At 36.0% G+C, this 25,441-nt stretch overlaps 1 protein-coding gene across 2 annotated transcripts in view; it reads left to right on the forward strand.

Annotated features, from left to right (window-relative positions):
• Positions 1 to 9,288: 9,288 nt before the first annotated feature.
• ZFPM2 (zinc finger protein, FOG family member 2) overlaps positions 9,289 to 25,441 on the forward strand; it is a gene marked incomplete at both ends in the record, with an annotated part of 356,071 nt that continues 339,918 nt past the window's right edge. For both annotated transcript variants that reach the window (XM_083361236.1, XM_083361237.1), the window contains one exon: positions 9,289 to 9,328. In XM_083361236.1, the coding sequence (XP_083217362.1) occupies positions 9,289 to 9,328 (40 nt within the window). The remainder of the gene's footprint in view (positions 9,329 to 25,441) is intronic.

Genomic DNA, 25,441 nt, shown 5'->3' on the forward strand with positions numbered 1-25,441 from the left:
TGATGAATTTAATCAGAAAGCAATCTCTGATAAAAAAATTCAAGGTGCTTATATCAATATGTTGATGCATCAAACTTCAATATTTCCATCCTTTGCTCTGCATTTTTGTTTTTAAATGTTTACCTCGTATAGGTATTAGTCTATTGTAGTTCAGCAATATTTTCTTAAGGTAACAACACTTTCTTTGGGAATCCATGGGCTAACATATGCAAACTGCATAAATTACTAGGTGTCAGCAAAGTATTATGAGTTTTCTGTGTCTCTTTGTTGCCATCTAGGGCTCATGCAGATCACTGAAGCCCAGATATAGTAGCCCTCACCATGTAAAATTTAAAGTTAAAAGGAGAACTTGGAGATACAAGTTGCCATTTCTAGAAATGAAACCTATTCATCTCTAATAAATAATAATAAAATATCAAGGGGAAGACATAATAAAAGTAGAGGTCTACCCAGATACACTGATTATTTTAGACCATGATGCAAACTATACAATTCTTAATCGTTCTAGCTCCTGGTTACCATTGCTTATTCTCTTTTCTCTTTATTCTCATGCCTTCACCATTATTTTTGGTTTGTCTCCATTATCTTTTTCAAACTTGTTTTCTAGCCTTCTATTTTGATTTCCTGTACAGGTAGCCCCTAACTCATGACCACAATTTCTGTTGCTAAGCAAGATGATTGTTAAGTGAATTGCACCTAATTTTGCGATCTTTTTGTTATTTGAATCACTCCAGTTGTCAATTGAATCATGAGGTTGTTAAGCAAATCTGACTTTCTTCATTTAGTTTGTTTAAAACGGGCTGGGAAGATCACAAATGATGATTACATGATCCTGGGATGCTGCAACTGTCAAAAATACATGTTGATTACCAAGTGGGCAAATTTTGATCCCATGATTATGGGGATGCTCTGATGGCTGTAAGCCATTTTTTTCAATGCTGCTGTAGCTTTGAACAGTCGCTAAACAAATGATTGTAAGTCAAGGACTACCTAACTTACTTTCCTATTTATTTATTTATTTTCTAGGAGCCTATTTCATATAATCTATTTGTCCTGTTCTGGGAGAGGCTCAGCTTTATACATTATGCTGCACCATAAAATGACTAGGTTTAATTTTGTATGTAATGATATCTCAACTATTCTGATTTGAAATTATGATTTGTGGCTTAAAGTGTGGCTTGAACGTAGCCATTATGGCTAATACAATGAATCATAATTATTTAAAAAAATATGTTTTAATACTTGGTGTAAAATCAATCAATGCCCGTCTCAAGAACATAGTATATTTTTTAATTTATTAATTTATATGTCACCATCTCATTATTAAAGACTCTGGGTGGATTACAATGCCATAAATAGCAAAGTAACTAGCAAGGTGTAACCTTAATGCTAATGTCAGTCCTCCCAGGTAAACTAGACATGAAACACAATTAGATAAGCTAATTCTACATTATTGTAAGCCTAGATTAACAGAATCTTGCAAGTCTGAAGATACACATTTCCTGCTGACACTTTGAACTACCTGATCAATTAGGGCATGTCCTTCCTATTTTCTTCCTCCTATCTGTTAACCCACTGGGCTCCTCCCCTCTTTTCTGATAATTTCTTAGGCAGCATTTCTTTCCCTTATCCCTCAATAATTCTCACATACCATTACATCTAGTCCAAACCCAATAGCTGCCAATTTGTTAGGGTTAATTGCTTAATCACTCTGTGACAGAAAAGCCAGATTCATACATGTGATTGCTTTAGACCATGGGTGTCAAACTCGCCACATCACATGACATGTCATGACGTATCGCGACTCTTTTTGCATTGCCAGCAATGGGGTTGGCGCGGCTTCGGTATGATGAAACCGGCATACGGGCCGGCAGTTTGACACCTGTAGACTGTTGTATGTACCAAGCCATTTTGATTTTATAGTTTATGTCTTCCATGCTAACAAATATAGATAATTATGATTTAACTGAAAAATTTGGCCTCGTGGCCCTGGTATTTTCTTCTCTTCAAAACTAGATATATCTAGCACCACATGAGTAAAGACAAAAAGTAATTTGATAGCTCAGCAAGATTGGGTGAACTGCTAAGTCAAGAGGTACCTTACTGATTTTTCATACCTATTGTCTGAGGTTGGCTCCCAGGCCATTGCTAGTTTTCCTTTATTATACCGTCTATTCAGATTTGTGGGGAGATTTGAGGGGCTGCCAAAAGAAGAGGGGGGTCAATCTATTCTCCAAAGGATCTGAAGGCAATGGATCAGACTAATCAAGGAGAGAACCAACCTAGAAATAAGGAAGTAATAAGTAAGTTTCCTGATAGTTAAAATAATTAATCAGTGGAACGGCTTGCCTCCAGAAGTTGTGGGTGCTCCATCACTGGAGGTTTTTAAGAAGAGATTGGACAGTAATTTGTCTGAAATATTATAGGGTTTCCTGCTTGAGCGGGGGATTGTACTAGAAGACCTCCAAGGTCCATTCCAACTCTGTTATTATGTTACATAATTTGTTGTTCCCCTTTCCCATTTTCAAATTTAATTGGCTGCCAACCCTGGGTCACAACTGCTTTCTCTGAACTTTCTACTCCCTGAGTTTCTAGAGTGATTATTCTAGAAACAGGCCACTGGACTATTTTGGACCTTACTATCTGTCTACCATTTTTAGGACCCACTAAATTAAGCCAACTTGATTTCCACCTGTATGATAAAAATAAGTTGCTTCAATGAATAAGTTGATCTTGTCTAGTATTACTGAAGACCCCAGAGCCTTTTGTAACTATATCTAGAGACCTCAGGTATACAGAAAAAAGGTTTGTCATTGAAATATGGCAAGTTTCTACTGGGTCTTCGAGATTAAACTAGTTCCAGCCAAATGTTTTGCTTTCTTTGTTATCACACAACGCCAAATCCATTTATATATTGTTGGTTCCAAATGAAAATAGACCAGCACTCCTGTTATGGTTCATTTCATTTTAATTTTACCCTATGCTAATTATGTACACTACTGATATTATTTTTTTAACCACAATGATCCAAATCCAGATATAGTCATGCACATCAAAGTTGATATAACTAGTAATACAGATACATGGCTATCTATCTTAGTGGGTTGGAGATAAATAGATGGACAGATGTCATTGTTCAAAGATTAACAATTGTAACTGATAGATTGAATCTTAAGCCTTAAGAAACTGTAAGAAGAAATTACTAATAGGAGAGACAGAACTGTTAAAACAATAGCACTGCTTTGGCTACTGCCTTATATAATCAAAGCTTGATGTTCTTTCTGTTTTTAAGTATATTTGATTTTCTGGATTATTATTAGTACTATCCTAAAATCCAGGTTTCTCATTGTATCACAAAGCGGTTTCAGTAATTGTTTGAGAACTGATAGATGATAAATTTGTTATAGAACAAAACAGGTGCATGTAATGTGAAATCATTTTTTGAATGTGGTGCTGATGCTTGCTAACTAATGGTTGTGGGAACACCCTTTACATACTTTTTTTTTCTATGTAGTATACAACTCCATTCGGGAGAAGTCCACTACACATACCTCTGACAACAGCTTTTTACTTGGAAGTAACTATCATGGGCATCCATGGTTGAGTGTCAAATCTGAGAAATGGCAACTGCAGTGCTATGATTCAGCATATAGTATGTACAAAAAGGATAAGAGTTTGGATTATTACACTGCACTGTTATGTTTTGGTTAGCCACCCAGATTTAGGTGTGTATGCAAATAAACAAACAAGACAGTCAAGACTCTAATGTCTAGATACCACTGCTACTGATTGGAACTACAGGTAGTCCTTGACTTGCAACAGTTCACTGTGCTGGTTTGAAGATACAACGGCACTGTAATGTATGACCATTTTTCACACTTATGACCATTGCAGCATCCCCCTGGTCATGTGATCAAAATTTGGATGCTTGGGAACTGACATTTATGATTGTTGTGGTGTCCCAGGGTCACATGATCCCCTTTCGAAACTTTCTGACAAGCCAAGTCAATGGGAAGCCAGATTCACTTAACAATCATGTTACTAACAACTCCAGTGATTTGCTTAACAAATGTGGCAAGAAAAATCATAAAATGGGGGAAAGCTCACTTTACAAATTTCTCACTTAGCAACATAAATTTTGGGCTCAGTTGTGGATGTAAGTTGAGGACTACCTGTATTTTTGCAGCTAGATATGGACCCAGTCAAAAATATTGCTCCGATTTATGAAACAGGAAAAGATTATAATCAAGGCAATGTTTTCCAATCTCATCAACTTTTAAGATGCATGGACTTCAGCTCCCAGAATTCTTCAGCCAACATGCTGCCTGAAGAATTCTGAAAGCTAAAGCCCATACATCAGGGGTGTCAAACTGCCGGCCTACAGGCCGGATGCATCATGCCAAAACTGTGCCCACCCCATTGCTGGTAATGGAAAAAAAGTCACGATATGTCGCAACACATCACATGATGTCACATGATATTCCTGCCATACATCTTCAAGTTGCTAAGGTTGAAAAACACTGATCAATGGTATAGAAGGCCATTGAACAGCTAAGGAAGAATTGTATTTAACTTTCTCCAACAAAAGGTAATCTGTCAGGCTAAGATTATTCTGAGCTAAACTTGGTCTAATGAACCCAAATCAAAATGGTGGTAGAAATATAGAGGTTTGGGGAGGGGGGGAGATGAAGATGATGATTATAAGTGAGATTTTAAAACTAAACATGAGTTAATCATATGAGCACGATTGCAGGATCATTAAATTAAGTAAAAGATCTTGCTCTTAAAAGTCAGAAATCAATTTTGAACATATTTTAAAACAAAATATGTTGTTTACACAGAGCCTAGACAGTTGTAAATTTGAAATGAACTGGGCATGAACATTTTGGATAGACATTTATTATTTTTAAGTCCTATAAAGTGTAGGCTTTCAAAAATCCAGTTATTATATTAGTTGAATTGGAATATACAGAAATCATGCAACTGTGTATGAAAATGTTTTAGTTTGTGTTAGAATTGTTTTTTATATTGATTATACTATATTTACCAATGTCATTAATTTTTAACATTGATACAATACATTGTGTGGATAAAAAAGAGTCTATCAAAGACATAAATCCCAAAAGTGAGTAGAACATAATATATTTTCCCTAACTGCCTGATAATTTTATTTATCTCTTACATGTCTTTAAATATACTGTGAGACAAGAGGATTATGTCCTATCCATTAGTACAAAGTAAAACCCTATTTTCATTCTTGTGCTAATATCAAATAAAATACTTCGATTTACATGAATTTTTCTACTGATTGAACTATGAAGTCTGTTAGTATTCCTGCAATTGTTAGGGAAACATACAGCCCAAAAGAAAACTATGTTATATTTTGTAATTTCTCTGCTATTCTATACACAATGTTTCATATTTCTATAACATATAATATCCATTATATTCCCACAATAATAACCCATCTTCTTAATTTAACTAGCCAGGCAAGTTAAAATAGCCACATTTGAAAGGTGAAAAGTATTACCATTATATTGCACCTGACATAAGAAAGCTAAGAAAAGACTATTCCATTCTGTCACTGAATTTTCAAAAGACAAATTCAACAATACCAGAAGTTTAATTTTTTAATATTATAGAAATGTTATACTGTATTTATATTATATATATTCTGGAATAAAAGGAAAAAAACTTTAACATGTGCCAGAAAATTAACATTCCCTGTATAATTTAAACAAATATTTTTGAATTTATTATTTAAAGTATGTTAAGCATTTATAATAACAATATTAATAATAAATGAACCTTATACATGTATTGTACTATATTAATTTCAGAAAGACTTTCAGCAAGGACCCCTTAATATTTTATTTTTTTCTGATAAAAAAGGAAGCTGTCATTGGATTGACTTACTGTAACCTTAGTGGCTGCTATTTCTCAAGACTCTAGAATAACCTCTGTTGAGAGATTTGCTCTCTGCTTCTGTCCACCACTGAAAGCTACCATATGCCTTGAAAGCTGTTCTAGGAACCAATTGGGTTTAACAATGAGTACAAAAAGAAAAAAAGTCTTCAAATACTTGGCATACTGCTTTCTTTTACTCCCAAAGAAACAGTTGAAAAGGTTCAAATCCATAAAGAAACACCTGAGGCATAAGGTATAAGACATTATATTTGGAAAATGTGGTTGTTATAGTATGGATTTCTTGCATCAGCAATATCATCAGAGAAGGTGATATGATATTTAAGATATCTAAATGACATGGTTATATAATTTTAATTGGAGCAGTATGTCACATTCATCATGTCTGTATGTAAAGTGCCAAAAATGTGTTATATGGACTGAACTCATTGAAGTCTACTTTAATAACTACCCTAATTTTTTATTTAGTTATCTGAACATTTTTAAATGAAGACTTTAAACTTAAACTATTTTGAAAATCATGTACCTATGTCTGTTAACTAAATTTATAAAAATGGTATGCTTTCATTTAGTTTGCGAGGAAGAATAAAATCCAATTAGACACTGTAACTTGGGGGTGGGGGCACGAAGGGAGGCTCAGTCAATCTCAATGTATACATGGTTGTACTTTGACAATAAAGGTTCATTCATTCATACAGAAAACTGCCCATGTGATTTCAGAATGCACATAGATGCATCTATTAAAAATGGATAACCGTAAGCTTGCTAATGACCCTCAAGTTAAACACATCTTCCAAGACATAAAAACTGAGTAATAAATAAATCTGGTGAAAAACAGAACTGGTTCATGAATATTAACAATTGAGCAACAGCTTTTAGACAGACTATGCACAACAAATAATGTTAGTATTTGAAATTTCCATAGTATGAGCTACCAATTCTAGATTCTAGTCTAGCTAGTGACTAGAATGCTACTAAAATGACCACCTTTCAACTGTAGGCTGGGCAAAAAATATTTTAAATGAAATGAAATAATAAAAAGATGCTTCTTGCAGCTTATCAGCTAGCCCTAAAGTTCACTTATAGCTCTTCTGTGCCACCCTGTTACAGAATGGAAAAACCTGGAACCTGGATTTTGTCATAAACCACTTAGAAACCTAAAACTTTTCAGATGCAGAGAAGATGCCATAAACCATCTTCTAAATCCACCTTTGCATGAAGAGCAAACAAGCAAAGTAATAAATATCTTTATGCCTTTTCTTGTTACGTTTTGTCTATACAATACTGGGATTCTATATCTTTTGAAGAGACTTGACTTTTTAAACTGGGAAGTGCACTTAGATTATTTGAAGCTCTAAACAAATAGTGAAGTTTATGAGCAGAAGTAAAGATACAGAAATAATAAGCATCTTTTAACATCTGTGAATGCATCTTCTAAGGATGATTTCACAAAATTTATGTGTCCCTTTTGATTTCCTTTTGTCTCTTTCCTTATGATGCCATCATTGGTGGACAAATAAGATTCAAACCTACAGTAAAGCACAAGTTTAATAAATACTTAATACTGTAAGACTTGAATATAAAATATATATTTCTAATTCTATTATTACACGGAGAATGTTCACATACTTGAATTGGTTACTGTATTTTTACTTTACATCCACATATGGCATATAGCCCGGTTTAGGTGCCTGACGTGATCCCAAGAATTACAATGCCATTCCTGAAAAGTAACTTCCCGGTGCAGCTGGGCAACGTAACACTTCTTTTGTAAAGTTGTTCCAAACAGGTTAGCAATTGCAAGGGAAAGTACCAATTCTCAAGTGGTCCCCTTGATGTAGGTGTGGCTTATTCGCACATTAACATACTTGGCACGCTAAACATCGAGGAACGTATTTCTGGGTAAACAACGTGAAGACGAGACTCAAAAAAATGATTTTTAGCAGTTTTCGCTCTGCACCGTGAATGCCAGTGCTGCGTTGGTTTGGCGCGCACCTTAGTATGTAGGCTTGTCGGTTGGGTGGTTTCTTTTTTTTAAATGGCTCTCCCTTTCTATTTCTGTATTAACAACAGTTGCACGTGAACGCTAAGCCCAGGCTCGAAGACACTTTTTCATCTTTTCTTCTCCCCCACTCCAATCTATTTCTGGATAGTTTTCCAGAAGAACTATTTGCAGGCTTGCATTTCTTTGCCGCACAGAGTTTATGGGTACGTTCTCGTCTTGCAATCATTTTGTGGCTCTGGGGAAGCATCCCGGAGGAAAGGGCGCACTGACGACATCTTGCCCGCCGAGCGGCGGCTGGGGCACGAATCCAGGGAAGCCCCGATTCCCCAAACTCTCAATCTGAGGCGCTGGGGAGCAGCCCGGGGCCCGCCGGGGGCTCGCGGGCCAAACTCATCCCCGCCGCCTCCCCTCGCCAAGCCCCTCCTCCCCTCGCTCGCCCCTTCGCCATTCCTCCCCGCTCCAGCCGCCCTGCCAGAGCCCCCCCCCCCCCTCCCGCGGCTGCGAGGCGCGACGGCTGGCACCCGCTAACTCCAGGAGCGCCAAGCAGCGCGCCTCGGACTGGCAGTTCCTGAGCCCGGCCCGAGGGCTTCCCCGGGGCAGCCGACTGCCCCTGCCTGCGGGAGTCGGGATGCTGCACTAGATAGGCCTTCGGAGGTTCCTCTCGCGCGCCCCAACCCCACTCCCAAGGCTGGCGCGCCCGGTCCGCGCGCGGGAAGCGCCGCTCGAGGAAAGGCGGCGGCAGCGGCGGCTCCGGGAAAGGCACGGCGGAGCAGGCGGGAGCCCGCGAGGAAAAGAGCGACAAAGCGCGCTTCCTCCCCCTTCCTTTTCCTCCCCCTTCCTTTTTCTCCTCGCCCTCCGGCTGCTCTCCCTCCCCCCTCCCTCCTCCCCCACTTTTTGCCGCTCTTCTCTTCACTCTCAAACTCCCCCCCTCCTCTCTCTCTCTCTTTTTTTTTTACACATACACACACCACGCGCACCCTTTCCTTCTCCCCCCCCCCCGGTCTGTCTTCCCCCCCCCCCGCCAAACCACATGCGCGCGCGCGCTCTCACACCCGCGCGCCCTCCTGAGCCGAGCCGAGCCGAGCCTTTCCTCGGCTCCTTCTGTTCCTGTCATCTCCCTTCCGCTCCCGCCGAGGCACCCGGCGCGCTTGTTCGCCTGGCCCGTCTCCCTCCTTCTGCGCTCTTTCTCTTCTCCCCCCGTCTCTTTGCCTTTCTCCTCCGCTCCCCCCTCCCCACCCGCCTCCGTCGCGCACCTACTTACCTTGCACCCCCCCTTCACACCCTCAGTTACACCTACCTGAACAACCGGACGGGTGGCGGCGGCGGCGGCACTACTAGCAGCACCGGCGGCGAGCAGCATGTCCCGAAGGAAACAGAGCAAACCCCGGCAGATTAAACGTAAGTTTTCCAAGAGCGGAGAAATGGGGGCTGTGGGGAGGGGGGGCCTGTTTCCCAAGGGTGCTTTTCTGGATCTTTTCGCTTTCTGAGGCTTGGCTAAAAATAACAAGGAGAGCGGGGCGGCGGGGTTGGGGGGGGAAGAAGAAGAAGGCGAGTGGAGAGAGAGAGAGCCGCTGAAAGTGCGGGCGCTCCGCATCGAGTTTGGAAGGGGCCGTTTGTCATCGGAGAGCTGTGCTTGGACGGGCACCTCGGCTTTTTCTCCTCCTTTTGCTTTTAAAGATCTTTTGTTTTGAAAGGTTCCTAGACAGAAGGGTGGGCATTTGGGAAAGTTAGCATTAAACTTCACTCCTAGGAGTAGCTGGCTGGCTGGCTGGCTGGCTGGCTGGGGAGGGGTAAATTGAGTTTTTACGCTCAGAGAACTTTGCTCTTTTCTGGGAAGCGTTCGGCTGGAGGTATTTTTGCCAACAGCAATCCCGGGAACACAGAGGAGGCGGGTGGTGGGCGAGAAAAGAAAGAATTGCCCTGGAAAGCAGCCCAGAGAGCCAGCTGAGCGCGTGCAGAGTGCCGTTTCTCTCTCTCTCTCTCTCTCTCTCTCCCTCTACCCCCCCCCGCAACGAGTTCCTGCAACCAGGCCAAAGGCATGCGTGCTATTCCTGGGGTATGGGGTGGGGTGGGGTGGGGTGGGGGGGAGAGAAGGTGGCACCACGCAGCAGCAGTGGCCGGACGTTTTTTGGGGGGGAGGGAAGGGGGAAACAAGCACCTTCCTCCCCAAACTGATCCTTTGCTGGGAAGCGAGGCTCCTTTGCAAACTTATTCCAGCGAATTCCCGTCGCTTGCAAGCTGTGGCGCGCGTGGAGGTAATTTAGCAAGCGCCCACTCGTTATTTTACGAGGATAGAGGTGGAGGTGGAGCAGGTGAATGAGAGAGAATCAAGTCTCTTTGGCATCCTTTTCCCTTCTCGCTTTCCTCGCCCCCAGCCTGGGACAAACTTGGGGCTAGTCCCTATGATGTCAACTTCCTAAACTTTCCTGAGCGCTGAGATTCCTTTTTTGTTTTGGGCTTGGTCTCGCTTCAAGTAACCGGAATTAGCACTACGTATTTACAAAAAGAAAAAGGAAAAAAAATGCCTAAAGGAAAAAAAAAAGCAGCGGCCAAAAATCTTTTTTGAGTATACGAGCCTCTCACCCCAAACGCCTTTCGAAGGTAGTGTCACGTGACCTAACCCATTCTTTCTCTTGCTTTCTGGTTTTAAAAAGCATATAGAATCGGCTTTTTAAAAATTGCCTCGGAATATCAATTAAAGAGATTTGGCGATAAGGATAAGACTTCTCAAGGGGTCAAACCGTCCCAGAAAAATCTGGATTAAAAAGAATGATGCTTCTCAGAGTAACTTTCTGATGCTCCCCCCCCCCTTTTTTTTTTTAGCAAATACCACTCCCGTAGCCTTAAAACATTTTTTTGTAACTTTCACTTTGTTAAGGCTCTTTGCATTTTAGAAATAACTTTTGATCCTCTTTGCTTCATCTATTCACTTAAGCAGTATACAGCTAGGAATATTACTGACTGGATGAGCTTTCTACTGCACATTGTGAATGGTGGCTTGGTTGTTAATAAATAATTAACATTAATTGGTCGCACGGTACAAAGACCATCTTAAGTCTATTTTTTCATACTTTTTTATCTCCCAGTTTAACAGTTAAATGTTCTTTATGCCCATCTTATAATGTCAGATAAAGGCTTTTGTACTAATTGAGGCTATTGAATAGTGTGATAGGTCCCCAAGCCAGTTTCTGTGCCTCTTTTCCTCCCTAGTAAGATGTGTTAAATTAGAGGAACTAAATCCAGTTTATTTTTATTGACGCATGTAAATATTTATGTGCATGCTTGTCTAGATGTAACACCCACACTATGGGGTCATTAGGGCTGTGCAGTATACTTTGGCTAGCGTTTAAGGTTTAATATTGTCCAGAACTTTGAGTGCTGTTTTCCACTACTCAGATTTACTCTCTTTAAAGATAACTAAAAAGATTTTCAGAGGAAGAGAAACTATGTATGGATAATCTGTAGGGGTTAGTAGGAGGGTGGGCTAAAAAAGTCATTGTGGCTGAGACTGGACTCTGGGAATTTTTTTCTTCAACTGTGTTGCCTGCTCACATCTAAACTCTCACCATAATCATTTCTTGAATATATTTAAATATTTAGCCCATGTGCAATTCTCCAGAACTGTGAGGGAGAAAGTACGCCATCTCTCCTAGTGAAATAACCCCTAGTGTGACCATCACAGTTGACAGCTAAAATAATAGGAAAACTACTGGGGAGAGTAAAGCAGTACTTTAAGTCTGAAATCTCAGTTTGCAAAGAAGTCTTGCTGATAAACCATGCACAATTTGCAGCTGTATGTGGGGTAGGAGGAAGTCAGAAAAACTCCCAAGACAGTTAGTTCAAAGGACAAAAAGGTTGTTGGGCACAATTTTCCCTCTTTTACTTCATACAGTTTTCTGCTATCTAAAATTGTGATTTATGCAGTATTTTAATATTTTGCTTATTCTTTCCCCTTGGGTGCTCTCTGGGCAGTGATAAAAAAGCAACTGCTGAAAGAGCACCATTAATTTGCTCTGATGACTGGCCAGATAAGGATAGATAATGGGAAAGATAAGCGGAAAAGATATACCATCAGAAACCCGATTATTACCATTAAAATTCCAGCCCAGCAATCTGCAGAAGCCTGATAATTCCTTCTCCGTTTCCACCACTTTGGATGATAAGGCAAAAAATAGTCACTCAGGGCTCCTTGATTAGACTGCCTGGATTTCGTGATAATACAGTGATAAATTATGTATTTTGCCCCATGTTTTGTCCAAACATTCAGATTACTCCCTTTTTTCCATGTCTATATTTTTGGCTTCCTAAAAAATAATAAAATAAAATAAAAAGCCTTCTCTTGTAAGCTTTTATTGTAATCATACTTAGATAAAAAGCAGTGATAGGAGAGGTGGTGTTTTGTGTGGGAGACCCCCATATCAATGTTATCAGCCCATCTCACTGCACCAGCTGCTAGCTGTTGTTGTTTTTTTGCCTTATCATCTCCTGCCAATATGCCAATAAATTGTCCAGATTGTTCTCCATTTTGTGGCTGCAATACAAAATTTATGACAGAAATGATTTTTTTTAGAGCAAGTGCATTTCTTTATATTAGCAGGGATGGCTATGTAGTTTCATTATTGTTATTTCTTGTTGCAGTTTTCTGAGATCTGATATTTTATGAGCAGTATTATTCCGATTTCATTCACACTTACTGAAGCCTGGGGAGGAGAAAATGAGTTGATTATTTTCTCTGATTATTTATTTTGAGAGTAAAATATTGCCAAACTAATTGCTTAAAGAAAAGCTTGTAAAACATTGTAATTGAATACCAGCAAAGAGGTCAAGAAATTTATTTAAAAAGATTATCAAAAGAGATCCAAATTGAACTTTTGCTTTGTTATATTTATAAAAATGTACTGTATTTTTAGTTAAAATTAGACGGGGGAGGATAGCAAATAATTGCAAATTATGCCTAAAGAGAATCTGGAAATTAAGTATATTACATAAATAAATTAAATCTTATTCATATTAGGACAATGTTTTTAAAACTTTCTGTTTTAAGCTTTCATAAAAAGTTTCTATTAATATATAGTATTTAATTTTTTTTGTCTTATTAGTCTTTTGAGTTCATGCACTTTTATATAATGAACAAGAAGTTATTGTGTTAAGAAGTTTTCTCTTAGATTATTAAAATATAATAAACTTAGCTTAATTAACAGAGTAGGGAAATACATCAGTAGTCTTTATTAACATTTTTACCCAGGTACCTTTTTTTAGGCATAAAACTATTTCTGTCTACAGAATTTTGCTTATGTCAAATCCATTTGCAGAAGACCTGTGTTTTAAAGCTAGTTTGTATTCTATTATAGTAATGTCATTAGTCGCTACAGTTAATTCATATGGAAAAATAAAGTAGAAAATATTTCTTTATTTTGGAAGCTCAAGTATGGCAGCTTACTAATACACTTCATTTCACCTGCTATTAACTCTTACAAGTGCTTAAAGCTGAACAATTGATTAGTGTTTATTTAGTAACAATATTATTTCGATCACAGCAATAACTAGGATTTTGTGGCTGCAAAGTTGTATTGTCCACTGTGTTTCCATTTTGTTTTACTGTATGTTCTTGCATTCTAGTGGATATATACATATATAGAGAGAAAGGTCATATATATATATATATATATATATATATATAGTTTAGATTGGTGTTATCTATACCAAATAAATGAAATATTTTATATTTATAGCTTCTGCAATAGGAGACCTCATTTTCTTTGATCTAATACTAAGTAATTATGAGCAACTTTTCAGAAGGTGACAAAAGTTCAATTAATGAATATTTTCGGAATATTCAGGTGGATATTGACTAGAAAAAGGAAATATCCACAAATATTTTCTATTTTAAGTGTATTAAAAAAAGTTCCTGAAATAGAATGTATGTATTTATATGTGTTAAAAGTTCATTACCCCTATGAACATATTTAAATTTAGAAGTGGAGAACTATTCTTCAAGGAATAAAGCCATTTTAATCAGTTAATTAAGTGTATACTCTCCTTTACATTAGATTGTATACCATTTAAAGCAACAAAGTTGGAATATTCTGTGTAAGCAAAACAGACCAGTAATAGACCAGCATCCCACGTTGCTTGCATATGAACTGTGCATGATTTTGTTTGCCTGGGGGAACCAAATGAAATGAAAATCATTTATTTGTAGTTCCAGTTATTTTACCTTTAAATATGAATTGCAGTAATAAACATTGCAGTTAGAATGCCAATAATAAAATGTATATGAACTAACATGTTAAAGAACTAAGACCTGAACAGTTGATTAGAAAAATATTCTAGCAAAGTATATTACATACAAACCAGTGAAAATGTAGAATAGTATCAGAATGTCTCTCACCTTATCTTCAATGTACTAAATGAAAATTTAAAAGGTTTTTTTTTCACTTCACAAATGTTTTTTTCAGATGCAGACTTAAGTAACTTTGGCTTTTCATACTGGAAGAAGCTACTGTAATATGTTCTAGAAGATCACTGAAATCAGTTCTGATATGTACATATATTAATAAATATAGAATAGGAAATTTAGAACAATGTTTAATTTACATTACCACTAATAAACAAGAACTATATAATGCTTTCTCACCAAGAATAAATAAATCTAGCATTTTTATTGGATAATAATAATTTGGGAAACTCATTTATGTGTTACATGGAGATTTTATTTTTGCCCATAGCTTTCTGTAAACTAGTCAGATTTGTATGACAAACTATATCTTTCTGGAGAGTTGGCAATGCATTTTAAGAAAATAATTAAGCATAATAATTAGGCTCCTAATCCTTCCTTCCTTCCTTCCTCCCTCCCTCCCTCAGAAAAAGAATGAATTGGAGCATATAGACCTATATTAAAGTTGAAATGCATTTTCCTTATGGTTCTAAAGAGAGATGCAATTAAATGAAGGCATTTGAATGTGAAGGTGCTATGCCTGGAACAGAGACGTGTTCTCTTTAAGGGTATTAGCATAAATCTGGCACATTTGTTTATGTTTCAAAATCAGTCACTGGTATCTCTGCCACAGGTAACAATTGACTTTCCAGGCTTCAAGTTAATAGCCTTGTCTCTTGCTTGTAAGGATCAATATTAGTATTAATTAATCACCATTATCAATCCTAGGATCTGGTTCTATTTGTTGTTACATCAGCAAATATCAATATAGAAAGTAGACTCTCTGATCGTCATGGCAACTTCATCTCTTGGGTCAAAGAAAGTTTATCTTATCTGTTCATGGAGAGTGGCAAACTGTTTAGGGATCTAGTTTGAACTCTAAGAACATTGATTTAGTTTTTGTTTGTGAATTGATGCTGAATTTCAATCACAAGGGATAGGAAAGATTTAAATATTAACGCCTAGAGGTATGTCCAAGAGATGGTATGCTATTACTGTCAGATTGTCTTTCTGAGGTGACACAAACAGAGGGAATGAGAGGTGTGTCATCTGGATTATTTCAAGCTCAGTAATTTGTACATTTAGCAAACATGTCTAGAATGAAAGTGAGTTAATTTTCTTGCTTTTATTGGATAATATATTTTATCGTCAAAGGCCTGAGAGATTGGTATTGGTTGTGAAGCAAAGATCAGTACAGAGCTGCTTTTGTTCAATGGAATGGAGAAGTATTTCACTGCTTGGAGTCCTTTATTTTTTAAAGAAAATACCTTATGTCTCTTTAATAATGACTCCCAAGGAGAAACCAAAGGCAATCTGAATAATTTGTTAGATGCATCTTTGGAAATTGCTGAACTGATAAATACGATTTCCTGAGCCTGAAAAATGAAGTATGAATTCCAGTTTGCTGCTATTCACCATAATAAAATATTGATGTTGAAAATCTCTCAAGAGTAATTGGTTCTGGGCCACTCTTTCTTGAAATATTGACATACAAACACATCACATCAAACAAATCCAGAACTCAACACAGGAAATTCAAAACCTCATCCTATCTTAAAATGGACAATATTTTCAAACATATTATTTGGAATAATTGCCATGCTTAACTGTTAGTATGGCCCAACATTTATAATATTTTAAAAAAACAATATACTTTATTATGGCCATTAATTCCATATTATAATTGAGTAATACAGTTTACCTATTTTACCTAACTTATTAATGCTTAATATAGCATATCAACCCCAAATCCATACTTTTAGGGGCTACTGTATGTATATTAAATAAAATATTTATGTATTTATTTATTTATTATTGGGTCTTATATGCCGCCCTATCTCCCGAAGGACTCAGGGCGGCTAACAACAATAACATACAATAAAAATATCCATATAAGTATGCAGTAAACAAAATATTTTTAATGCCAGATGTCTCTGATCTTGGAATTGACATCTCTTTATTGATTACTTGGTGTGATCAAATGACCTCAAAAGCTGTTGCCATTGTGACATGATAATAGATCTGTATGGCTGTCACTACTGTTTTCTCACTTTATAGTGATTAAGTCATGTTAAAAAGAAACATGATGTGCAATATAAGGTTTGAATAATTTGTATGAAATTCTTTGCAGATCTGGTTTTTAAAAATCAGCCAATAAAATGTTTTCTGTTAAGAAATATAAAATTAACAAAAATAACTCTCTATTTTTCCAAGATCCTTATTACCATGTTTAATGAAAAGTGAAGAATATACATTGTTTTAGTTATGAACATTCCCTTCTCTATACCAGTTGGGAAATACAAAGCAATTGCTACGGTTCTTCAAAATTAAACAAATATACCATTTGCTACTAATTTTCTTTTCCTTCTACTTTGCAGTATATAGAATATTTCTGAGATAATATGTTTCTCTCAGGGTCAGAAAAATAGAAATTTAATGATAATTGACTTCAGAAAAATGCTTCGGAAACCATTGGGAAAAAGTTGTGCTGTAACAATTGGGGGTTGTTGGAATACCATGTGGTTTTCATTGTTGTTCTGACTTGGCATAATGGAATCCACTAAGAAGAAAAAGCATTTCGGGTTGAAGATACTCAGAAGTAGGGAGGACAACAAAGACTTTGTGAGCTTATTAATTGACTACTGAAGTCAAAGTACTGGATTTTTTAAATCATCTTTGCATCCATTGGTTGGTTGTAAGATATTCAGAATTACACAAGTGTGTGTTGTAAGTAACATGGACTTTTAAAAAATGTTGATATTTGGAGTAAATGGTATTCTGAGTTTTTGGAGGCTGTGACATTGGTTCTTCTGAGCTGGTATTTGCATTTTGTATAGAAGAAAAGAAAAAAATGATGAAAATATTCTATTGGAACCAAATTCCTTATTTCTTTTCTTATAGCTTCCCTTTGCAACAACTATTTTAAAATAATTTGTCATATTTTTCTTCCTAACTAAAATTTTGTGTTCTGAATGTCACATTTACTCTTTTTGAAATACATTGTTTAGTGACTTATACATCTGATATTATTAGTGTTGCTTGCTTTTCTTATGTTTTTTGTTTACAAAAATAAATTAATTATAATGAAAATGAATATATAAACTCAATGTACTACTTATGACAAGCAGTTCTATTTCTAAAACATAAAAGGTATTATAAATAATAGTTTTTGAAGTATCAATATCATGTACAAATTATTTTCACTGTTATATTTTGCTGCAGTGTGGTTTTACTGTATTACTATTACATATAATCTCTGAAATATTTTTTAAACTGTTTTAGAACCATTAAGTCAATTAAAGGATTAAATTCTGGAACGTTTAAAAAGAATTTTTTTAACACAGTGTTCACCTTACCTAAAAGAATTAATGGATCCATAATGTTGTAAACATTTTTACGTGTGAAGCTATTTATGTTTTAAGCAGTTACTTTTTACTTACATTATGATTTTCCTCATAAGTTTTTTGCTTTTATCATGGGTAGAAAAACATTCAGGCACTGTAATTATGTTTATTTAAAAATAAAATCCTGAACAAAATACCTGTATGCATGATTATTCAAATGTAAGGGTAATTGAGAAAAATTGAATTATAACTTGACAGTTAAGTCCTATGAATCCTTAGTAGTCTGCTCCATTCCCCCCCCCCCACGTACAGTATGTGACTGTGCCGTAATTGATTTTAAACTATGAATATAAGCTTTCTACTTCATGAAGAGAAAACATTAAGGTACATTCCTATATCCATTTTCAGAACTATACGGAAGTCAATGTGACTTATTAATGATATCCATAGTTTTATGCTGCTGATTATAGTTGAACGAAAAATGAAACTCATGTTAACAATTTGTTCCATTCCATATATAATATATACATGAACAAGAATTAATAATGAGAATATGTTACACAACTCTGATTTATAATATACTCACCAACCTTTAAAGCCTGTTTTTCTATTTTATATGGACAACTTGTAGATCACCATGCATAATGAATTAGAAACTTCCTTTGAATTGTGACTTGAAAAGTAGTCATGAGAGTACAATACAAATTTGAATGCTTTATTTATAATTTAGTGTAGTTTAGCCTAATTTAGTATCATTTGAAAGAGAGAGCTTCTAAAATTTAATGTCTGAGTCCTTTAATAGTGGGCATCACAGACAAACAAATGCATATTTTGCCATCAAGTTCTTTTAAGCTTCTGAAGTCAGCCCTACAACTGGGTCAGATGATAAGATGAGCACAACAGCTAAAACGAAGAGCACCTCTGATAAAAACTGATTGATTGATGTCTGGCTTCCTCACCATTGCAAGCAGTTGACAGTTAGTTTGGGATCAGATGATTTGGCTTTTGCGATAGATGAAGGGGTCTGTTAGGTAAGTCTGAAGGACATATAGGACATTTCTGTGTTAGTCAGAAAATACTGGTTTCCCACAAGGTGGGGCACTGGGTTGCATATTTTTTAGCTTATGACTTAACTTTCATGTTCAGTTAAATGCGTTACAAACATAAAATTAATATCCATTCTAAAATTAAGACAAATGAGACATTGTGATATCAATATTTAAGAAGATATGAGATAAATTCACATGTGGTATGCCAGAAGAGTGGTGTTTTAAGAGGGACATAGCTTGGGACAGAGTCATGTGTGAACAGCTAAGCAGTTATATAGGAGAAAATTATTTCATACAAATAATATTTGCCCATTAATTTTACAAATATACAGTAACTACTTAAATGGATATTATCTCAGAGGGACCACTTACTATAATAACATTAACAGAGATTATATTTAAGTTGACAAGTTTTCTTTCAAACATATGGACGTTTAATATTCAGGGACAGCAAATAGACAACCGAAAGATTATGCTGTTCATCAAACAAGGCTTTCAAATCAAGCCACAATTTTTTTTTGGCAGAACTGCTTTAGAATTGGAATGCATAACAGCTTGAATTTGAATTTAGATTTTGGACAGTTTTGTGTTTGTTGGAAATATATTATGATGTATCTCTTTACTCTGAGATTCAGGGGTCAAATCTCTAAAAAACAGTTATATTTCTTCTAATCTGTTGGCTTAATGTCGGTAGTTGATTTTTTAAAGGATTTGTGTTGCTGATTGTATTGAATATAATCAGAAACAGCTGTAATTATTTTGTCTGTTGCTAATAATTGTAAGCTATACAGGTGAAATGTGGCCATTTCAAATATGATTTCCTCTATGTACCTCACACTGCGTGAATTACAAGACACGCTGTTTTCACATAAATATCTAGGAAAAGTATATTTATAAATTATTTTATAATGATATGTGCCTTGACATCATTAAAAATTAAAAATCGGTATCTGTAAGTTCAGAATAGAAGAGGGTTTTAAGTAAGATCTCTTTTTTTAAAATAAAGGTGTTTTTTTAAAATCCCAAGAAAGATGCTGGTTCATTATTAGTAATAGTGTGAATAATCAATTTAGCATTTCCATGTCTATCTTTGTAAAACTTGGTTATACTTTTATTATAACGCTAAAATTGCCAGAAGCAATTCACACATTTTTGGAAAGTTAATACTATGTGACAAAGGTTGCATTTTTATTTAACACACTATACACTTCATTTTATAATACACAAACAGTGCAATTTTAATATAACTGCTGAAATGTCTCATGAGATTTATTCCCAGGTGCATGGGATTACAGGCTAAAGTCATTTTTAAAGTGCTGCCCTTACAACTATTGCTTGTGTAATAATTGTATATGATTCTTTTATAATTACCCATTTAGTACATTTTCTCATCTCCTTTTTGCTGAACTTATAAAAAATATGTAGCAAAGTAGTTTGATGTGTTATTTGCTTTGCTTTGGAGTGTTGTACCTTTTATTAAGTAATTGAGATCCAACTAATTATACCCAGAAGAAAATAAGGATTAATTAATCAAAGAAAGACAAAAAATAATATTAATTTAGTCAGAATGATCAAGACCAGCTATGTTACAAATATATAAATGGAAAGTAACAATCAGCTACTTAGATTAACTAGACTGTGTAATTTTATGATTAGTCCTGCAATGTAGAGAATTTCATTCTACTGCGGCTTGGGGATATTTTGATGGAAATGGTCCTGATATTCTCTATATTATTCTTTGACTGTTACTTCAGAAAATATTGTTGGTAAAGAAAAAGGAACATTGAACTTAGGTTTGAAAAACATATTTAAAATTACATTTGCCACATGTACAGTACCTGTACATAATACTTTTTTGTTTGGAAAATGTTGCTTTTCCAGTTGTAATCAGTTATTGCTTGATTGTTTCTATAAGTTATAAGATCAGAAAGAGAAAAAACTTTATATTAAATATGGCTCCCAACTTTTGCTGTTTAATAGAAGTGTTTTATATACTGTTAGTTTAATTTTGCATCTGCCTATTGAAACTTTTTTTGTGGTGTGTTCTTAAGCAAATTTATTCACTATTAATTTTTGCTAAGTCCACTAAGATGGACCTCGTGGCAAATAATTACAATTTCACATTTCTTTCTTATATTTGGATAACATTAATATATTATCACCATATTTTAATGTGAAAAAATAACAATTTTTGTCTAGAAAATTAAATTTCCCACAAAAAATTTATATGCATTTATTTTTAAAAACTTAACTGTATCCTGAAGACTGCCATAATACTTTCTAATTTCTTTTGCTGTAGAATTAACTACTACAGCTTTTTTTCACTGTGGAATTTTTTAAAAAAATGATTAAAAAAATTAAATTGAAAATTTTAAGTACTGTAGCTCATACAAGGCAGTTTTATAAAATAAGCTATTTTGAGTCTGCTATCACTTCCAAGGGATACAAAATATTTAAAATATCCACATTTAATTCTATGGCAGCACAGTACTATGCAGGTCTGTTAAAATATACAATTTCCTTTCACATTTAATGGACTTACAACTCAGTAAATGTTGATATCAGAGATATCTAGCTTTTATGAATTGGTGCATACATTTGAAATGTTAGGAACATATTAAAAAAATTACAGTCATTACGGTAACCAATAATAAAATGTCAATATATTAGAAGGCCAAGTGATACAATTGATTGCTTCTTAGCCTGTCAATCTTTCCACGATGATCTCTACCAATCCAGCTTGCTTTTGTCTTGTGTCAGGTTATGGGGCACTTCCAAACAAAGCAATAGACAGTTGAGCAAGGAGTCTGATGAGGGTCTATGGATGGATTACTTTAGGTATATTGGTATATAGCCTGGGATACCTACTGTAAGTTTAACTAACATAAGTTATTCACTTAGTGCTAGATTATAATATCAGAATAAATTAAAAAGAAACAGAATGGGAAAATGCTGTTAATAAAAGATTTTCATGGGAAGTGGGAAGCACTGCTACTCTAGAACATAAGTTCAGAAATAGGGCAAATTTAATGATAATACTTTTAATTGTTGGGGGTCATTGTTTCACATTATTAAATGTAATTGGTGCATGTCAACCTTGCAGAACTCTTCTGTCCACTTATTTTACAGCTGAAGTGAATGAAGTACTTCTATACGACCTGTTAATTATTGAATAAAGGATTATGCAGGTAGTTCTTAGTTTAAGAACAGGTTTCATTTCCAAGAACTGTCCTTAAGTGAATTTGTATGTAAGCCGGAACAGTATTATTGTATAATATGTTTAAATTCTATTTTCTAAGCTGGTTGCTGTTCCAGAAACCTTATATTTCATACATATCAGATGTTTTAAAATATGATGATTTTTAAAATCTTGTCATAAAATGAATCCAGACAGATTTTTCTTTTTTAAAAATAGCCTGAAAAACCAATGTATTATTGTAATATTATTATTTCCAGCTTATTAGGAAACTTATATTTTTAAATGATCTCCAGTATTTAAAAAGAAGTATGCATGAAATACATCAAAGAAAATCTACTTTAAAAGTCATAAAAGATCTTTTTGCTGGTCAGAGTGAAATAAAACATGAGTGCAAGTGAAGCCTATTGATTCCAATAAATTAACTTTTAAAAGAGATAGGCATGGAGTCATGGCACAAGGATCAAAAATATAATAGAGCAAATGCCTTCTTTCAACTTCTCAGTCATCAATGAAATTTGGAGTTAGGGAAAATATGTGCTGTTTACCCAATGAATCATATCTCAATTTTGGGGGAGGGGGATTGTGAAGGGATCCCAGAATCATATTATGACAAAGCTATACAGATCTTGATGAAAACAGAAGACCTGCCATAGCTAATGTTCTCAGTCTAAGAGGGGAAGAGAAATAACGTTACCAGATCATGCAATAATGAAAAATTATAGACATGTTTCTTAGAAATATAACTAACATCCATCAATTAGATATGTGCTGATCCTTCACATGGGAACAAGAAGTCAGAAGAGAAAGAAACATCTCCAACCCATATCTTTGTATCGATGCATAACTTGCTAGTCTATGGCATAACACCCCTTTGGTTCATTCTCAATGACATTGCCATGAATGGCCCCACTAATTTCAGTACTAAGGCAGCACTCCAATCAGATGGCTGACTACTGTTCTCAATTTTTATTCTGACAACACACTGTTGAGATGGACAGCCATACAAAATGAATGAATGAATGTACAACAAGAATAAAGTATGTAGAGCAAAATCCCCATAGATTGCAACCTGCACAAAACATTCCTAGAAAATATTCCTAGGAAAAAGTGCTCAAGACTACTCTGGGAAAATAGAACTTTTTCTGCGAAGTAGACAAAATGAAGTGTCAAGTTATATAAGAAAGAGAGCTAAAGACACATTGACAGCAGGCCTTTCCCATAGCTCATTGTAAGACATGGTTTAGGCAGCCAAAGATGAGTTTCAACTCCACAGGAAGAAGAACATGTGTAAATGATTACCTAAAAAATAGGCTATCAAACAAAGTAAGACAAAAATTCTTGGAGCACGTACGTGCCACAATTATCACAAACTGTACTATTTAGCCATAGCAACTAACAGGTACCAGAAAATAATGAGCCATTCATCCAACTCCAAATTGTATAGTACAGTAGAAATACAGGAGGAATCATAGCCAAATCAAATATGTATTAATGTGCAGAAAATATAGCTTCAAATTCTGAGCATAATTCGTACATTGTAATTGTATGCTAGGAAAGATAGGAACATTTTACAAATTCTAACACACTGTACTCTCGATGGCTTAGTATCTCTAGGATCTCAGCAAGTTCCAAATTCAATAGTATGCCCAATTTGCCCAGATCATTATGCCAGTATCCGTGTTATCTCCCCACCTTTACCCAACCTTCTTGTCTCTTTTTTCCTTTATCCTATTGGCAGTACCATATATTCTGTAAGTAACATTCTTTTTTATTGTGCCAAAGGTGCTTTTCTAAAAGGCAACTTGATTTGGTTTTCTTCCTTGAAAACATTTCACTTCAAATCCATGATTGAGAATATTAATACAAATTCTTTTTATTGCTGTATTGGTGTGATGTGACTTCAACAAAAATTATTACTACTAAAAATTTTTAACAAAGTAAGATAATTGAAGGGACGCGGTGGCTCAGTGGGTTAGGATGCTGAGCTTGTCGATCAGAAGGTCGGTAACAGTGCCGCGTAACAGAGTGAGCGCCTGTTACTCGTCCCAGCTTCTGCCCACCTAGCAGTTCGAAAGCACGTAAAAATGCAAGTAGAAAAATAGGGACCACTACGGCGGGAAGGTAACAGCGTTCCGTGCGCCTTTGGCGTCTAGTCATGCCGGCCACATGACCACGGAGACGTCCTCGGACAAACGCTGGCTCTTCGGCTATGAAACGGAGATGAGCACCGGCCCCTAGAGTCGGAAACAACTAGCACGCATGTGCGGGGGAACCTTTACCTTTACCTTAAGATAATTGAAAGACAAATAGTTTTATGGAAAATATAATGCCTGGTTAGCATAATATAAACAGAAAAGAGCAAGATGCATTAAAATATACCAAATGCTATTTTTTTTAAAAAATAAAACAGTTGGAAAGAGTACCCATACCATTTGTGCATCCTGAGAATGGTTCAATCCTAGATCATTCTAAGGGTGTAAACATGTGTAGGAGATGACCAGACTGAGCCAAAGGGAGGAGTCAAATGTGTGATCAGTCTCGAGTCCCTTCACCCCACAAGAGTTCTATATCCAGCCCACTTAGAATTCTATTTACTCTTACTTACCACCAATTTGATTTGACTGTTAGTAGTTCAGATTCTTACAGAGAGCATGAGCTTGCAATAAACCTTTATGTTCATATTAAGTGGCCTGGACTTCCTAATTTTCTTGTGCTTGACAACATGATCTGAATTTCCCTATATAAAATATGAAATGATGGTATGTCCACATACATTTGCCATCACCAAGATCCTACTATTTATTTATCTTATTTTTATATTTTAAAATTTTGCAAAGCACTAGCCTCATGATGATATCAGTGATACTTGTAGCAGTGCCTCTGGGATCTATTGGAGACCCTCTCCCAGCTTAGGAGTCACAACCCCAAGTGCTCCTACAACCATTGGGACCACTTTCGCTTTTACTTTCTGCATCCTCCCTAGTTCTCCTTCAGGCCCTGGCATTTCTCCAGCTTCTTATACTCTTCTTCCTGGTGTTGCTGTCACTTGGCACTACTACATCTATCAACACCACTGTCTTCTGATTCTTGTCTACTACCAGAAAGTCTGGTTGATTGGCAGTATGTGGAACTGGAGGTCCCACAGTACCTTCTTCACGATCTTCTGTAGAATCTCCCATCTGGACTTGAAGGGTCTAGCTCATATACAGATGTTTCTATGCAGTGCCACCTACTTGGTTGTGCTGTGTGTTGTATGCCTGTTCCTACACCCTGCTGCTAAATGTTGGACTGTCTCTGAGGCCCCTACAGTTTGCATCTTGGGTTCTGTGTAGTCAGGTCCTACTTCTCTGGATTTGGTTCTTAGTGCCTGTTCTTATACTGTTCTGATACATGTGTGTATTTTGTGTGTGTGTGAACACGCGCAGGTGATGAACTGCAACACAGTAATCATACTTTGTAGATAGGCATTTTATTACTGGTTGT

This window comes from Vipera ursinii, assembly GCF_947247035.1.
Source record: "Vipera ursinii genome assembly, chromosome: 3".
In the NCBI taxonomy this organism is placed as follows: Eukaryota; Metazoa; Chordata; class Lepidosauria; order Squamata; family Viperidae; genus Vipera; species Vipera ursinii.